Source organism: Enoplosus armatus, chromosome 12 (genome assembly GCF_043641665.1).
Source record: "Enoplosus armatus isolate fEnoArm2 chromosome 12, fEnoArm2.hap1, whole genome shotgun sequence".
Classification (NCBI taxonomy): Eukaryota; Metazoa; Chordata; class Actinopteri; order Centrarchiformes; family Enoplosidae; genus Enoplosus; species Enoplosus armatus.
In genome coordinates, this window is record NC_092191.1 from 5,474,495 (window position 1) to 5,493,753 (window position 19,259).

Consider the following 19,259-nt stretch of genomic DNA (forward strand, 5'->3'; position numbering starts at 1 on the left):
AAAATCACATGCCAATGCCAGTTTCCATGACAGCACCAGTAGACACTGAACTGAATGGAAATCCAGTTTCTATTCATTCAGTTCTGTGGTCGTCCCCCAAGAGAAAAAACAACGACAGTATCGTCTGTGTTAGAATGACATCACTGCAGACACCGCAGCCCACACTGGTACCTTCCTACGGGCCGCAAAACGGGGTGCACGTCGAGCACCGGGGCTTATGGGTAGGAAATGACCCCTGTACTTAAACTGAGGAGGAGGTAGAGGATGGGGGATGGAGACAAGAAGACAGAAGGAAAAAAAAGGAGGGGGAAGGAAGAAGAGGAGAAAGGAAAGGAGAAGTGCTACAAGGAGGAAGAGAACAGGAAAGAGGAAGAGAACAGCAGAAAGATAGAGAAAATGAAAGCCAAGACGAGTGAAATTAGAGACAAAGAGGAGAAAAGAGATGAAAGAAGAAGAGCACAGAGAAGGCACGGAAAGGAAAGAGGGAGAGGGGGGGAGGACAAAGAGCAGAAAGATGAGTCACATGTGCCGGGGAAAAGAGGGACTGAGGTTGAGGAGGGTGAATGGCAGAGGACGAAGAAGGAATTTAATGAACAAATGAGGAGAGAGAAGGGCACGATTTGAAGGGAAGGAAAAGAAGCGAGACCCAGCAAAACATAATCACTACTCCGTTGACCCGTCTGCAAGCTTGATGACACTCAAAGCAAAACCTGAGAAGGTCAAAGGTTACCTCTGGCTCAGGGTCATCATCGTCAAAGTCATTGTAGGTGCTGTGGTCGGGGTTGTTGGATTTGTCCAGCAGCTCTATTGCCAGCGTCCTGCTGAGAGGCTGGGACACAAAAGGGTGCTGGAAGACAGCCAAGAGAGGGAGCCAATAAGAGGGACGTGTTAAAATTGCTCAGGTAAATGGATGCTTTTAGGTTTGTCTGACCAATACTTAAATGACCCATAGGTATTCAAGGTTGGGAGGCCGTGACAGACGTTAGGTGTTTTGCTTGACAAATAACTGCTTATCAGCACTGTCATTAACATTCTATCTATTGACTGGCCCTTTAATCAATGACTAATTGCTGGGGCATTAATGACAATGAATGTAACATAAATAACATGTAACATAAATATGATTACAGAGAAAGTTGCATTTAAGCCCGGCTTTCGTTATGTACATTTTGCAGTGGTGTTAGTCCAGTTTATGTAATATACAGTAACTTTTTTTCACCACCAGAAGCACACACCTGGATATATTCCCAGTCAACTTGTTATATTTTATATAATATATATATATATATATTTTATATATAATGTGCCACTGTAGCAGTTAATGCTTTTGTAAAGTTTACACACTAAACAAACCAATAGCATAACAATCTGCAGTGAGTATCCATAAATAACAGTATAGCTGGGATGGCTAACCCTGCTTAGAGTAAGACCATCCAATCTGTTTGTTTTAAAGAGCTGTAAATATATTGTTTTATTGCTCACCTGCAGGAGTTTCTCAGCTGTCGGCCTCTTCTTTGGGTTCTTGGTCAGGGCTAGTTTGACAAAATGGTGGAAGTTGTTTGTCCTGTCGTCCAGCAGAGAAAGACAGAGAGAAAAAAAGAGGCCTTGTAAACAAGCGAGGCACAGGCTTGATAAAACTGGGTGATCTCAACTGTAGGGTGTTGCATCTACAGTTACTGTAGTATAGTAAAGAAAGACAAGTGAGGAAGACAAAGACATAGTGGACAGGGTGGTCTCTTACCACTTGAGTTTATCTTTCAACTTCGGAGGCTGGAAATTACTCTTGGTCATTAAGAACAGAGCCCTGTGGAAAAAGAGAGAGGCGAAGATTAGACCTCAAGTCTTTCCAGCAGAGTACTGCTAAAGGTCTCTCTATTCTACGGTTCTTTATAAAACATATGTTGAAATACTACGATACTTTTTCACATCAGACATTTTGACTAAGAGCAGAACAAGCACATGAATAACATTAATGATGGATTTGACAGGTCTGTATTCGTTTAATTATAATTATATAATCATATCACATATAAACATGACATGAATTCAATGACACATTCTCTACCTCATGGGGTGCAGATCGAACATGGGTGGCTGTAGTTCAGCCAGCTCTATTGCAGTAATGCCCACAGCCCAGATATCACACAGCTGGTTGTAACCTCCTTTCCTCTCTACTGCTGCTACCTCAGGAGCCATCCTATAGAGAGACAGAGAGAGAGACAGAGACAGAGAGAGAGAGAGAGAGAGAGAAAGAGTGAGAGAGAGAGAGAGAGAGAGACAGACAGAGAGAGACAGAGAGACAGAGAGAGAGAGAGAAAGAGAGAGAGAGAGACAGAGAGAGAGAGAGACAGAGAGAGAGACAGAGACAGAGAGAGAGAGAGAAAGAATGAGAGAGAGAGACAGAGACAGAGAGAAAGAAAGAGTGAGAGAGAGAGAGAGAGACAGACAGAGAGAGACAGAGAGACAGAGAGACAGAGAGAGAGACAGAGACAGAGAGAGAGAGACAGAGAGAGACAGAGAGAGACAGAGAGAGAGACAGAGAGAGAGACAGAGACAGAGAGACAGACAAAGAGGGCAAGAAGGAGGGTATAAAAAAACAAGAAAAGAGGGAAACAATGGGTGTAAAATGTGAGTTAATTATTAACGAGTACTAGTGTCAGTACTACAGTATTTCTCTCTGGCAGCAGCACACAGGGGCCCCACATGACCCTGATGTTAAACTTCTACAGCTGCACTGAAAACCGTCAGCTAATGCAATAAAGCATGAAACATGTAGACAACACATATATATATATTCCTGTAGCATGACCCATTAGACAAAAGACATTCATACTCCCTGACATCAGAGAATTTATTGAATTCCCATACTTTCCCCAACTGATCAAAGGCCTCTTGCATGCAGTAGGAAGTTGGATTTTATACATTTGATCTACCTGCATGCATATCTATATGCAGTACCAAGGGAGCTGTTGGAGAAAAACAAGCACAACTAACCAGTACGGAGTTCCAATGAACGACTTCCTCTTGGCTAGAGTTGCTGTGATCTGGGCCGATACACCAAAGTCAGCTACAGAGAGAAAAAGGAGAGGAGAGGGAAAAAAGGGGGGAAGGGAAAAATGAGAATAATAGAAAGGGGAACAGGAGAGTGACAGAGGAGAGAGAGAGAGAGAGAGAGAGTGAGAGAGAGAGAGAGAGAGAGAGAGGGGAAACCAAGTCAGTAAATGAGGCCATTCAGTTTCAGTATTTTGAAGCAAAGGGTAATTGCAGAAGCCTTGCATGTTCCTCTCACCCAGTTTAACATAGCCATTGTCTGTCAGGAGGATGTTGGCTCCCTGTCGGAGACAAAGACAGGTAATCACATTTCAGGTCAATTCAAAATTAACTTGAGAAGGGCATTCAGCAGTGCAGGTTTGTTGCAAAGTGGTTTGTCACTAAATCAATAATCATTTTCCCCGTCACAAACACCATCGGCTGTGTCTCCACAATCAATTTTCATTTTCAACAACACTAAACATAGAGCATGGGCTTGTGCTCTTTTACTGAGTTTGAAAAATTAACATTTATTTATCATTAATGATTACTTCATTCCACACAATTGAATTACGCAATTGCTGTTTTTGAGGCTATAGTCTGTGTTACCATTGTACTAAACTGCACTATACTGAAAAGCAATATTTGGTCCATCCTTCCAACAGGAAGTCATATACAGTATATTTCACTTTACAATTGAAAGGTCACTTGGAAAGCATATTCCACACAGTTTTCTCCAAACTCACCTTGATGTCTCTGTGCATTTTGCCTTTATTGTGTAGGTAGTATAAACCCTGTAAAACAGAATCACACAGCGGCTGGTGTCATTGGCTGTTATTGCAGGAAAAAAGGAACAGGGCACTGAAAGAATAGATGGAGATATTTGGATACTTTTCACCAGAACCAGCTGTTGGTTAAATGAAAATCAAATGTTTGGGAGCAGCAGAGACATTATCATCTGTGTCTCTGCTAGATGACTGGCTCCACTGTACAATGCTAACACTTTACAGGGTTTCCTCTGTAATTGTATGCAGCTGTGGTGCTTTGGGGAATAATTGATTGGATTTAAAATGCATACGTAGAGCACAATTTGATCTTTTGACCATAAAACATCAAAATCAGTCTTAAATAGCTCAGGGTTGTTTTCTGACTTGATTAATGTACAGCAAGTAGCCAAATCCCACTCAACAGAGTGAATACTAAAATGTTAACATGAAGCACCAGATAAAAAAACAGTTCATTAATGGTTTTGGTGTCTATGCTCTCAACATTTTATAGAGAGGGAAATTCAAGCAGCTAAACAGAGGACCGATCTTCCAAAACATGCCTCTTTGTTTATTCCCCCTCTCCTATTCAAAAACACAATTACACTGACAGTAACTATACTCTACCTGCAGGGTCTCCCGCGACATGTAGGCTATCTGTGACTCTGACAAAGGCCCGGTTACTGGAGGAGTGAGAACAAGGAAAAGAGAGACAGACACAGAGTGAGAGGAAAAAAGAGAGAGATGGGTGGATATCACAAGAGTGAGAAAGGGTAAAAACAAAAAACAGCACCGTTAAGATGGAAACGTATGTGTGTGTTTGGGTGCATGTTGTTCTTACCGTGATAGATATCCTGCAGAGAACCTCCTCCACAGTACTCCATACTGATCCATAACTTATCTCTCCTGCACACACACAACGAACACTGTGTCAGTACATCTTCACACACACACACACACACACACACACACACACACACACACACACACACACACACACACACACACACACAGTCTCTTACTTTCTCACTTTCTCTTTTTCTCTCTTTGACAAACAAACAGAAATTATTTAATATCATGCACTTGAATAACAGTCATAATTAATTAATTGTACATCTGACACACACACACTTACTTACCGGAGATAACTGCCAAAATAGGCTACGATGTTGGAGTGTTTACAGTCCTTCATCATTATAATCTCCTGCTGGACGACAGCAAAGTCCTCACCTGGAATGAACACACACAAACATTATTATGATAGTGATAATCTGGTAATGTGTGTGTCAATGTGTGCTAATTGATGGGTGGGCAGACTCATGGAAATCAGTGCAAAAGAATGGACAGCAGCAGAGCGGATTTCAACATATTCTCCTTGTTCAAATTCCACAATAGAAGACCTTAATTATTTAACAACAGTGTGATGATACATTTCCACACTTCCTGTAACTTGTGAAGACTGCTTTTTTTTTTTTTTTAATGTTTTCCTTTCTTTAGTGGTGGAGCAGGAGATTTAAAACAGCAGAAGGGAGGGAAAATAGTGGGGAGCATGGGGAGAGAGACAGGGTTAAGGACAATGATAGAAGGGAAAGGATCTGCATGTGTAGGCTGAGAGGGGGAGTAAAAGGGGGAGAGTGTGGAAAAGAGGTACGTGAAAAGAGTTTATTGAAAAAGCAAAAGGAAAAAGATGTTGAGAGGACCGCAGAGAGAAAAAGAGACAAACGGAGGCCGACAGAGCAACTGAGGGAAAGGTTGATATAGCGACAGAGAGGAAGATATAGCAACAAGAAGGGAGATAAAGGAATAGAAAGAAAGACAAGATAACTCACCCGGTTCCAATTTGATGACTTTGATAGCAGCCAGCTCTCCTGTGTTTACATTACGAGCCTAAAGGAGGAAGGAGGAGAGAAGGTGAGTAACTGGAGGCTCTGAAACACACAGCGAAGATTTGACAATGTTGATCACGCAGCATCAAGGTAGAGTTGAGTTTCACTTGACTGAACTGGGAGACAGAAAGAAAAAGAAACTGCAGATGTTTTCAAAAAATAAAATGTACATCAGGCGACTGGAAGCTGATTCATCAATTTCATAAATATCATCACCCCCTCCACCAAATGTAGTAATGTACGGACGGACTGAGGGACAGACAGAGCTCCTCCTCATGCACGAATGTCTCCGAATTTCCCATATAATCGCTCAGCTGTTACTTTCCCTGTGTGCAGTCTTTTGTCATGCACATGCATACTTGTAAAAAAGTGTATACATGGCGAGAAAATGGCGTTCTCCAAGAGAAATCGCTCAACGTGTATTGATTAATCAGATACATATTCCTGGTAGATTACTAATATTTGTAACGTGAACAATTCCTGTTTACTTCAGGACTGTCATGGAGGATAAAATGCTAGCAGCTGTGATAACTTTTCAGAGTTGTAAAATCCTTGTTGTTTTGTTGTATTATAAACTAGTATTTTGGCTTCTGATAAGCCTTCAAACTCATGGATCTATTACTCAAACTAGCCTTCCTGGATCATATTTCATCCTCTCACCAATACCTGACGCAACCTCTCCCACCAATGCAGCTCTTTTGGGTAAAGGTCACACAGCTATGATGGAGATATGTGCACGGGAGAATCAGCAGGTATGACGGGAAAGGTGTAACTAATACTTTGAAGACATTTCAGAACGGCTAAATCTCCTTTGAAACTGTTATACAATTACCTTTAATCCATTTGTCAGACACACAATCCCTAATCCTTCATTTTTACCAACTAATGCATTTCTGTTGCTTTTGAATGCAGAATTTCTGCAACTCTTCATCAAGTAAGTATAATTTACACTACTGATATATTATCAGGGCTCCAAACCATCATTTTTCCTGAATTGTTAATGCCATGTTCCTAATGCCACCAGAGAGAACACCAATTATTCAATATGTTGTTTGCAGGCAGTTTTGCAAGCTCAAAATACCAGAATTAATTCATAACTCTTTCAAAATACAAACTCAGATAAGACAAAGGAATGTATAGACTTCAACAGGACAGTCAAAAAGCGGGGGTTTTGCAGGATACTGAGGCTGATTTGCTATAAATAGTGGGCTGTGTTTACATTTAGCAGCAGGGCTGGTGGGGCGGGAGAATTCTATATGAAATATCCATGAATAAAAGATGGCCTTTCAGAGGAGACATGAATTGCTTGCTTCTCTCAGCCCAAGAATGTGCAAATATGACTGTGTGTGACATCGCAGAAGTATGTGTGAGAGAATGAGAGACAAAGAGAGAGAGAGAGAGAGAGAGAGAGAGATGTTTTACATTAACAGATAAAACCAAGAGCTTCAACATGAGAGGGAAAACAAGAGCTTAAATACCACGAACAGCCTGGGAGTAGCGTGTCATGTCTCAAACACAACAGCTCCTGCTGTGTCTTCTAATTCTGTATTTTCACTATTTCTAGTTTCAATGGAGCGACCGAAACACCCCTATCTACCCTGATCCTGGCTGCAGCAGCACAAACATATTTATCCAACATTAGAGAGAGAAAACATGACATTTTACATTCTGGTTTGTTCACTTTATTGGGAAGTTGTCACATATTGGAGGGTAAACGTTCTGTTTTATAAGAACATCCTTTAAGCCTCTGGCATTGGCGTCATTTCCATTTCGATATTACATCAGGACAGAGACTAATCATTTACCAGGTTTTTATATCCTATTTACAAATTACAATACATTCAAAATGGGGGCTCTGTCATCTTGATGTGGAATGTTTCAATTTCCATTCTCAGTTGTTTGTACTGACTGAATTAATCTCCACAAAGACAGCACTAAACTACTTATAATAATTGCATATATAAAGTGCTGGAGGGTCTCGTCCCAGTGGCCTTGAGGTTTATGGCGCTCACTATGTACATGCAACGTCTCTGGTTTGAGTGCGGCCACAAACCTTTGTTGCATGTTATCCCCCATTGCTCTCTCACAAATGCCAGAAAAACATAAAAGAGCTGTACCATAGAAGGGCAAAGTTTAGTTATAATTAAAGGAAGGCTTGCACCACTGGCTTAATCAATGCCCCTAACCCTATTACTGAATCAACATGAGAAGTTCTCTGTGACACAGTGATGCACAATGTGCATGGGCAGTGACAGCCACCATGGCTTAAGGAAAAAAGTGGCACCAGCAGAAACTCAAACTTCACCAACAAGGCACTGGAGCATTGCCCACAGAAGTGGACTGCACACAGTAGCAATGAGAAGACGAAATAAAACAAAGAACTCAAGGGCAACTGCTGGAAAAACAACGGTACTACCAAAATAAATCAGTAATATTAAAGACAAAAACTGATTTTTTGTTTTGTCTAACAGGAAGGCAAAGATTGTTTCCTCAGTTCAAAAGGAAGATCAAGTGAAGGAGAAGAACAGAGGCAAAGGAGGAATGACAGAGGCCAACCCACACCAAAACAAAGCTGTGGTGGGAGGGAGGAGATACAAAGAGACGCAAAGAGAAAAGAAGAAGAGGGAAGCAGAGTGGAGTGCAGAGACAGTATGTCTTCAGTCAGCAGACAGAACAGAGATGACTCATAGCGCTCAGTGCCACTGTCAGTGGCAACAACACACAGCCTGACTCGACTTGACTGGCTGGCTGTTGTGACTGACTGAAACATGCCGTCTGGTGTAACCAATGGGTTGCAGGTTTGATCGTCAGTTGCCTAAAAGGTCTGCTGTGCTGAAGCAGCCTTATGCTACCGCCTTAATTCATCTCTGAAAACAAAAGAAAACCGAAAGCAAACGAGCACAAATAAAATCATACTGACGGACAGTTTCATGTGCCTGAATTCGCTAACTAGCACAGAAACAAATCATGCTGTGCTCATCTGGGCTACCGAACAACTAGAGCTGCAACAATTACTCCATTAATCGATTATTCAATTGAAAGAAAATTAGTTGCCAACTATTTTGAAGAATCGATAAATAGTTTTAGTCATTTTTCAAGCAAAAATGTAAAACGTTTGCTGGTTCCAGCTTCTTAAATGTAAGGATTTGCTGCTTTTCTTTGTCGTTTATGATAGTAAATGAAGAGTATTTGGGTTTTGGACTGTTGGTTGGTCAAAAGAAGCAATTTGAAGTTGTCACTTTGGGCTCTGGGAAATTGTGATGAGCATTTTTCACAATCTTTCGACATTTTATAGACTAAATGATTAATTGATTAATTGTGACAATAATCTGCAGATTAATTGATAATGAAAATAATTAGCTGCAGCCCTATGAACAACTACGAGATATTTTCACGCTCAGTCAAACTCATCTTTTGCACCAACCAGTGTGATTCTGAAAATACAATTAAAGAAATATTACCTTGTATGATGCACCAACAAATGAATGAATGACAATGTCTTTGGGCTTCTCAGTGTAATATATTGAAAATGCCACAACACAGCAGAACAATCCATCAATCCCTGACCTTCCAGAAAAATCCATTCAGTGACCGAACAAACGATGATCTAAGAAACGATCAACCAAAGAAACCACTGATTATGGAGCCGTTTCTTACTAGTTACACTTTATGATTAGAAAAACAAAAGTTCATCTGCTCATTCAACTCCAAACCTAACAGCTAAAATGTCACGTAAATGACTGTTGACATAAACACAGCCTGACTGCGACACCACGCTTGGTGATGGTGACACAGAGCAACAGGAAAAGTGATTCAGGTGACAAAGTTGATGACGCCCTGCATGTACTTGGAAATAGGGCTTGGTATACTTTAAGCATTGTTTTGATACTTATGCCAATATAACTGAGTTTTGGTTTGATACCAAAACAATGTTTTTCTATACCATACTTACAGAGGAATATAAACATCTCTGGAAGCCAAACTTCTCAAATATTCAACACAAACAGTTGTACGGGAGCTTAAAAAACAGCCAAAATTATGATTTAAATAACAAACTGCTCATATTGACACTCTTGTTTATTTCTTCTCAGATGTGACATTCAATGCCAACTTCTTGTAATTAACGATATTTGATAGCCTGCTTTATGGACACATTGTTGTTCAGTACCAAAAACTATTCAGGTTCGATATCCAGCCCTATTTGGGAAGTTTTGCCTAATGAGAATTAACTTAAAACAGGACCAATACATTTAAAAAATGCACATTTTCCCCCAAAGCCAAGGCAGGACTTTTGGATAAGGGAGTAGTTTCCATGTATTGTGTTGCCAGATCAGCAGTGGATTGATGTGGGCTTCCATTACACAGTAATGGAGAAACTTAGCTCACATCTATCATTAACACCTCCATCAGGCCGCATGTGTGTGTGTGTGTGTGTGTGTGTGTGTGTGTGTGTGTGTGCGTGCTCGTTCGTGTGTGTGTGTGTGCGCGCGCTCGTGTGTGTGTGTGTGTGTGTGTGTGTGTGTCATACTCAGCATATGGTCAGCTCAGTGGAGGATCAGTGTGGCATTTCACTCTCTCCTCTCTCTGACCATGAAAAACAAACAAGAGCAACCTAAGCAATAGCAGCTCACCATGCTCATCATCCCACTCAGCTTGAGCTGTAATCCTGCAACCACTGTTAGAAACAACAAGGGTGCACCGTTTCATTTTATTCCAAGGTTGTTTGCTAGTGCTTCCCATTTTGTCGAAACTGAATTAACGTTCATTCTCTGCAGCTCAGACAAACAGTATTTAATTTACAGTTAATCCTGAGCGACAGTCGTCTTGCGAGGTTTAATCCTGGTGATGGACTAATTTACATAAGGTCAGAGGTCATGGCAGGGTGGTGGTCCTCGTAGCAGAGACGAGTCACCTCAGGTCACAGGTTCCTGTCTGAGGATTCACCCACTTACTCTCTGCTTATCTATTGGTGATGGGAATCAGCAGGGATCGCCTAATTAAATAATATAGCTCTTAATATTCTGATTTTAATAGTGATGTATATATATACACATATATATAAAATGGGGTTACGCAGAATACATTTCAATAAAAATATCATACAGCATTTAACTCTGTATGGACATGAGCATATCTTTGTTATGATGCTGCAAGAATTGGTCACCTCCTCTCCTCTCATGGAGTCATATGTTATCCAGGACAACTTGGAAAAATTGCCTGCTGAACTTTCCGTCGTGATTACAATCTCACACTCACAATCTCATCATCAATCCGTCTCTTTAACATTTTCAAACCCTTATTTGAACAGACAAGCTCAGTAATAGCTGGTTTTTTTTTTCTAACAATGGCCTTGACGGTTTTACACACACACACACACACACACACACACACACACACACACACACACGTAGGAGCAGCCCAGTTAACCTGAGCCTTCTGATGAAAGCCACTGAGCAGCTCCACTGCAGTAAGTCGGGGCATTAAGGCCTGGCCTGGGGCAACAATGACAACACTAGTTGGTTATTCAGTTCCTCTGACAAGATTTTTCCGAGGCATTTTGGGTTTCAAACAGGTGATCTTCCACTCACAACCGTGCTTCTCTGACCTTTAAGATAACCAAATGTATTAGGCCATGCAGCCTTTTGCTTGTTTTCTCACTTTGACATTACACAATGACATGCATGACGTGCATCACGAGAAACTTTTTCACTTAAGATGAAAGATTATATCTTCCTCTGATGGTTAACTAACCTCTAAAGCAAGTACCTTCAAAATCCATTGGAAAATGCAAAAATGTATTGACACCAAGATAAAGACAAAACTCTTTTTCTTAGTTTCTGTCATAACACTGTAATAGGATTTCTCCACAAGGCTTTGACTTCTGCAACCTGCACCATTCACAATCCACTGAGCACACAGCCCAGGTCTTTTTTCAATGCTGTGATCTTGTCCCCCTACGAGGGGTCAACGATTGCTGACTATCACTGTTTGTAAGCAAAACACATCCTTTAATTAGTATGAGAATTGAGTTTAAAAAGAGCATGATTCATTGGTTGTTTTTTGTCAAAATGGTGAAAGCACAACTCTGCAGCTTGTTTTCTCAGAAAGCTCAGTCTTAACAGCGCCGCAGCTCAGCCATTACCAACACGTTGCCTCGGGAGGGGAACAGGTGATACGAAAAGTGTTTTTAATTAGCACACCTGTCATTCATCAAAATACCCACTCACTCAAGCAAAACAGCCACATATGCACATATACACAACACACACCAGAATCATCCAAAACGAAGTAACTTTTCTTTTAAGCACTCGACGCCTTCTTCCATACACTCCAAAATCCACCCAGAGGAGTCATTTAATCCAGCATTTAGTTTTGAATCTTTCTTTGTTAAAGCAAGTGATGGGTTCTGCGAATAGCAACATAATGGCAGTAGTTTCCAATACAACTCAACTGGGCTGAAAAGAAATCAATGCCAGAGGGGAAAAATCACTGCGTTACGACCCAATGCAGTTTCATTTAGTTTGAGAAATTATCTTGAAACTACCTGAACTCATCACCCTACTTGCTCCAAATTCAAAGTCACATAATTTGGGAACATTCTTGAAACAAGGTTGAGGTTGGAGTTTCAAAACTAAAAAAAATCTTTAAGTTCTACAAAACATTACTATCACGCATGATGTTTGATGAGATGAATAGGACCGATTGTCTCTCTGCACCACACATTTAGTGTCGTCCTGTGAAGTCACATAACACACACTTCACACGCTCCTGCTACACTGACCCACCCAAGCATGTGTATGAATATATGTACAGTAGGTGTATGTATTTTAGAGGAGTCAGAGAAAAACATGTTTCACATTACAAGCAACGATAGTTCAGACAACAGACATAAACATTCCTGTTACCTGTATGTTTCCTATGAAGCATTCAGCTGGTATTAAACAATTATTTAGCCCAAGCCAGCATTGAGCACTCCCAACTCCATCACATGAGCACACAATCTCAAAATAGGATTTGACACTTGTGCTAACATGGTGGCCAAGATTTACTGAACCAGTTCAGCAGCAGAGTTGTACCCTGGCATTGGTATGAACATGAAGGTGCTCCAAACAAGCCTCAAACACGTAACCCCTTCCCGGTTAATTAGTAATGAGGCAGCTTTTAGTTTAAGTGAAATGTTACTCTCACAGAGGGCAGCATTGTCCATCATTGCATGATAAAGTAATTTATTTGGGTGCCAGACAACATAAATATGTCCTCATTCAAAATTATTTATTTGTATTTTTTGCATTTATATACAATATTTTAAAGAATGACAACAGCATGGAGAGAGAGCTTCCTGGCTCTGAGAGTTTAACTGCTCAAAAACTCATCAACATAGTTCAGTACAGGTTATCAACCCAAATCTATATTACTTGTCAAGCCATCAGAAAGACACCAAACCACAATCAAAACCCCCGTACAAAAATGCTTTAAAGCTATTTAATTGAAGTGTGGTAACATACTGCTTTAGGTTTACTCTTGTGTGTCACGGTGATGCAAAAAATGTTCACAGAGGCCTTTAAAATGAGCTTAAATGTAGCCTGATTAAGAGAGGAATTCATTTGTTAGATTTAATGAATCAACCCTGGTGACTGACAGCAGCAGCTCCACTAGTTCACAGAGGAAAATCTGCCGAGTGGAGGTTTTCCAGTTCAAACGCAGCAACAAGGTGCTGTAAATATGTGTGTTTGCGGGGGAAGGCTCTGCAGACTTCTTCACCTGTCGCTCCATTATTTCTTTCGTGTTGACCCACCCTGCAGAGCGAGAGTGTCACACCATTCACTGTCTGCACTGTGGACATTTTGCAAACCAACAGCTAATCCTTACAGACATTTTGTTATTCATTTAGGCCAGTATTTAATGAAGAATAAATACACTTTATTTATTCAGTTGGTTAGTTGTGCCATGTCTCAAGATAATGTGAACCACATTGGCCTGGCCATTTGTATATGTAGTTAAAATAGATTGTGCTTTGCGCAGGAGACAGACATGTAAGAAATATTTAACATTAGGCAGCGAAGACATCTGTAAGACATAGGTTTTAGACAAAACATTACAGTAAGTCTAAACTGTACATCTCTGATCACATAGGCCTACATAATGTGATCGCTACTTGATTGAGGGCCTTTAAACTTCGTATTCTTTTGAAACATTGACACAGAAACCAAACTTAATATCTCGCTGCCTGAATACATAGTGCCTGAATGTGAAACTTCAGAAAGATACTTTTACTGGTACATCTGGTTTTGTCCCTTGTCACTGCACTGTGTCATTAACTACTGCTAACTAACTATGCAACTTATCAATATGTCACTGCACCGACGGCGCAGAGACAAATCCCTGCACAGTACATTAACTGTACTTTTGCCGAGTGCCAGGACAAGGGCTAAATTTCCGATCTCGATGTGAGGACAAAGGGGATTTCAGGAACTTTGCTTTGCTTCAGAGCTTTTGTGAATGCAGGCTGAGGTCTGTATATCACCTCAGTGAGCAAACAACTGGAGGAACAGTGAGAAAAACAGGATGGTTCTGAGCCAGCAGCTTTAATTGTGACTCTACCGCCGTCTGTGCATGTGTGTCTATGCATGTGACGATACAATCATCTGGTTTTGTGTGTGTATGTGTTGTGCTGTGGGCCGCTGGACCAGTGTGAAACAATAGGACATGAACACACACACACACACACACACTGAGGAAGTGAAGATTCCTGCATTCCTGGACCACGGCTGCCCAGCTGTGCAGCACACAACGAGGCCTGACCAGAGGAAATTGTTACCATCACCACATTTATCACTGTTAGGTACATCAGTCTTATATTAAAAATATTAGAAATGTATGAATGCATACACAGAAAGCCACTTAATAAGGCTTCAATCATGGAATAGTGATGAAGGCTTTTGTGCTTGTGTTTTTCTTCTTAAGGGACATGGAGCCAAACCTTGGCTAATCTGCAATTATCTTCATTAAATCTGGAATAGGTAAGATTTCAATGCAGTTTCAGGGGCCTTGAATAAGAAATTCTACCCACAATATAGCCTAATGTACTGTTTTATAATTTTTCCACACTTACATTGATTACGTGCCCCACAACCATGCCAGCTTTGGGATATTTGGCTGACTGTGCTGGTAAAAAAAAAAAAAAAAAGTGAACAGACATAAAGGCTGGTAGCATTGCTTGTCCCTTACGTAAAGTCCAAAAATACAGAGGCTGGGATGTTTCTAGAGCACACACTGCTACTGAAATTGATTTGTCATTAACTGATCTCTATCCCCTCTGAAGGCCATCGCCTGCCTCTACTTCCTCAATCCGAAGCCACAAGCACTGTCACCTTGAGAAAAGAAGCCAGTCATCCTATTTAAACAACAGAAGTTACGTCAGATCCAGTGTATTGGTAAATACTTGGCCTGTGCCATGTCTTCCGAAATCACAGAGAGTGAGGGCAACTATTACAGCGGTCCCCCTGGAGCCGGTTGTCGTGGCTACAGAGCAACATATTAAGCTGATACTGGCGTTTATTGAAGCTCTTTTGAAGCAGTCTAAATCACAAAGTGGGACTGCAAAAGACGAACGTTGTCGCTTCTCTGCTCCGCCCGCATAAAGTGACAAATGAATACAAATGTTATCTTTAACATCAGTGAGTGAGCGGGCTCTTTGTAGAAGAAGAAGCAGGCAATTTCTCTTCTCCAGTTTGTTTATTTTCTTTGGGTTAATGCATTACACACCAGTCAGATTGGTAAACATAAGTATGCTGTGTGCAGTTTGCTGGCATCACGTTACAGTTTACAGTGGAAGTTTAAATTAATTAAAACGGTTGCCTTCCACTGGCATATCAAGCCACAAAAAGTGAGAAGCAGCTGAACGCAGGTGTAAAAGTTGGAAATCAGTCACCTCCAATACGAGGGGGGTAGGGTGACTTTCTTCTAATATTGACACATAGCTAATAATTTGTGCTTTGGAATAGTAAATCACATGTGAGTGTATCTAGTTGGTGTTATTTGCACTGAACTGTACGATGAGAAGTCAAACTGCTCATTCTGGGATCTCAATTAGATTTAATGAAAAAAATGTATTTAGGTCCTAAAATTGTGATTTACATTAGTAATAAAACTAATTGAGTACGATGAACAATACAGATATGCTGTATTTTTCTTTACTTTTTTTTACTGGACCACCTCACGGATGTCTGTAAAAGCCAACCCTGCCTCACCCTGCCTTAAGGAGCGACTAAGGAATTTAATTTGTTTAAATGGAGAGTTTTGGAGCTTCTGAATGATCTAAATACTGATAAGGTATTTTACTTCCTGGTAAGGATACAGTCTCAATCTTTGGCGTGAATGTTGTCATGAAAATGGTTAAGTTTATTGACACTATGAGCATACAGTATTGGTAGCTTAAACAAATAGTGGTGCCTCCCTTACAAAGACACCAGTTTACTGTACTCTACAAGCACCTTCGTTGGAGGATCGAACCTGTGATCCCATGGTCAGAAGGCCAATCTCACTATCAGCCAATCCTCCTTCAGTTTCTAACAGATACAGACAAAGAGGCAGGGCTACAATCAGAGGAGAAAACAAGCTAGCTAGAGTTCACACTTTGTTTCCTGCTCAAACATTCCTATCCAAGCCACAGATTTTCACACAGCAGTAGACCCAAATATAGGCATCAATTGAGGTTTACCAAGTGCCCTGGTGCTTAGAAGCACATCCTTTAATCCAGAGGTTTCAGGTTTGATCCCCCAAGTGTCCTTAAACAAAAACCCCTGTTGTTAATACCAACTAGAGCATCAGCTACATAATAATTGCATTGTCTTCAGTGTATCAGCTTTATGAATGGATGCATCAACTGTCATGATTATGTAAAATAGATAGAAAAGAGTTTTGCTCCTTACAAATGTTTTACATTAGTGCACATTAATCAGGGGTAGACTATGACAGGTCTAGCAGGCGAGTTAGCAATGAGCTGTTGAAGAGATCCTGTCAGACCTATATGTGTTGGCAACAAGGCAAGATACTGGACCCAAATAAGAAACAAACTAGATTAGCTGTAGTCGGGAGGGAAACACTATGGAAAACACAAACGAAAAGTAAGAAATACTGACTTATAGCAGGGTTTTTGGATGTACTTTTGGAATTAATGGCAGCTATACGTTGAAAGAGACTGGAAATCTTTCATGCCTCTAGTCTTTAGGATACATTTATATTCCTGTAATTACCACAAAGACCCCAGAGGTTAACCAAACATCATCTAAGTCCTATTAAAGTGTGTAATTAATCTCCAGGCTGCCAAAAGCCTCTCCCTCACACAGCGGTGAAATTAAATTCCTCATCAGAGTGACTACAACACAAACAACTACAGAGCTAAGAGTGTGGATGTTTAACTTGCATAACCTGACTGATTCAATATAGAGAGCTGATGTGCAAAACATAGCTGATAAATCATAATGTCTCCAAAACCATCAAAAACGAAAAAAATCACCTTAAGATCTCATAACTTGTTTTTCATACTCTGTAGCGTACTTCTCATGCTTAATGGTATTTTTTTTTTTTTATCTTATATGGTGTGAATACAGTATTGTATTGTATTGTACTTGTGTCTATGGTGCTCAGCTGTTCATTTATAGCAACCCCATCCTGCATGGTAGCATTTGTTTTTAAGTTCTGCAACATTACTTAACTGTTTTTTGTAATACTATACATTTTGCATAACTTGTAACAGCCTTGCTGTGTTTCAACATTGTATTCTACTAAATTGTGTTATATGATTATGGCTGAAATTCTTCTGTGTAGCATAAAATAAATGTGGTGATACCCACTGAGACTGTGGTGGAGTTTGTTTGTAAGTCAGGAACTTCCTTTCCTGTCGGATGCAGGCTTTCTGCTACCAGCACAGGGCCTTGGTACAGTGTAGGACCAAAGATAACAGCTATACCGCGACAGAAATCAGACAGCCTACATAGAAATGAGCATCCTAGTATCTTAACAACGGTGACTTGTTCTTACTGGTGTAAAAACGTGAATAATAACGATATGGGGTGTTGATATTTTAGTTGTTGTTGTTGTAGCTTGCTCAGCTCTGAGCGCTTTAGCCAAACTGAATTTCTAGGCAGGCAGCTGTCAGTCTCTGTCACGGCAAAACGGAGACAGTTTTAACAAATTCAGCAAAAGCTCTGCAATATTACGACCAATGGTGAGCCTGCTGGCTTGTTTCTGCTTCAGTTTGTGTTCCCGTGCAGGTAACAAATCACTGCTTGTTGTCATTTTGTCACAATGTTCCCACGAAACAGCTAAAAGCCTGGTTAGCTTCGAGATGCTATCAGGTTAACTGCGTCCGTTCTCGGACAGCTAGCGGCTAAACGTCTATTATCGGACACGTCTCAGTCAGTCATTTAATATTAACGGTAGCTAATCGCCGCAATGTTTACACGATGACTGCAGCCTACGGCGTGTAAACAAGCATGTCGCCGTAGCATACACAAATCCTACGTAACAACTCTTACGACGACTGTAAGACTTGTGGAGTACAACGCGAATATGATTTCTGCTCGACAAAAATCACATTTAAGCGCACGGGCTCAGACTGAAGGTTTACAGTAAACGTTAGCGTTGGTTATTTAGGACACCTCGACACCCGAGCATTGTAACTACAAGCTCAAAGACATTTCTTTAACGTTAACCCGGATGTCCATAATGTCGGCAAATATTCGAGGAGAAAGGCCAAAACAATAACAGTCAAAAAAAAACATTAGCGAAGACCAGCCTTGGCTCTGTGTCCGACAGTGGAATTGGTAGCATGAGTAGCAGATGAATACTGCATCAGTAAACATTAACACAAATAAGACTTGTTACGAGCTAATGATGGCAACATTATTTGTTTTCTACTATTTTAACTGGTATGTACTCCAGAGGAAAGCTAATAATGTCTACTCTGTGTCCGATAATGGACCTCCGTTTCCCTCACTGCAGTTTTACCTTGTAGACATCTCCGTATGTGCCGCTTCCTATCCTCTGGATCAGCTCGAAATCCTCCTGCGGATTCCGCCGGGACAGGTCGACACTGGAGTTCATCATTTCCACTGCCGGTTACGGCGCCGATCGCGCACGGTTGACGAACCCCAACAATATATGAAAACAGATATTTTAAGAAAAACATACGGCGTCAGAAAATCCCAGCCCGAATCCAATGTAGCTCCAACATGGCTTCCACTGCGCATTGAGCATGCGCAATGGACATCATGGCGTACCCTCCATGGAGTCTGACCAGAGAGATGGAGCTGTTGAATTTAATACTGCGACTCGTTTCAAGAGATGTGTGGTGATAAAACTACAATGAACTGAAAAGTTAGTTACTTGTTAATTTCTTTATGCAGGTATAATTTCAAAAGGCAACAGAAAAACACACCTTACACCTATTTTTTAACCCAAACCTATATTGATTTCACTTGATCAGTTCCAGCACTAATACAATTAAAGTGAAGCCATGTTTTCTAATCTGCACAAACACATGGAGTTTACAGCTAACGGGGAAATGAATGAAAAC

The 19,259-nt window shown here is 40.7% G+C and overlaps 1 protein-coding gene across 2 annotated transcripts in view; it reads right to left on the bottom strand.

Moving 5' to 3' along the window:
* Positions 1-18,813, bottom strand: part of LOC139294647 (mitogen-activated protein kinase kinase kinase kinase 3-like) — a 38,808-nt gene extending 19,995 nt beyond the window's left edge. For both annotated transcript variants that reach the window (XM_070916570.1, XM_070916569.1), the window contains exons 1-12: positions 18,692-18,813; positions 5,624-5,681; positions 4,934-5,024; positions 4,636-4,700; positions 4,422-4,477; positions 3,777-3,824; positions 3,290-3,332; positions 2,995-3,067; positions 2,066-2,197; positions 1,742-1,804; positions 1,483-1,564; positions 731-847 (exon numbers count right to left, since the gene is read on the bottom strand). In XM_070916570.1, the coding sequence (XP_070772671.1) occupies positions 731-847; positions 1,483-1,564; positions 1,742-1,804; positions 2,066-2,197; positions 2,995-3,067; positions 3,290-3,332; positions 3,777-3,824; positions 4,422-4,477; positions 4,636-4,700; positions 4,934-5,024; positions 5,624-5,681; positions 18,692-18,790 (927 nt within the window). In that variant the 5' untranslated portion in view covers positions 18,791-18,813. The remainder of the gene's footprint in view (positions 1-730; positions 848-1,482; positions 1,565-1,741; positions 1,805-2,065; positions 2,198-2,994; positions 3,068-3,289; positions 3,333-3,776; positions 3,825-4,421; positions 4,478-4,635; positions 4,701-4,933; positions 5,025-5,623; positions 5,682-18,691) is intronic.
* Between the last annotated feature and the right edge of the window lie 446 nt (positions 18,814-19,259).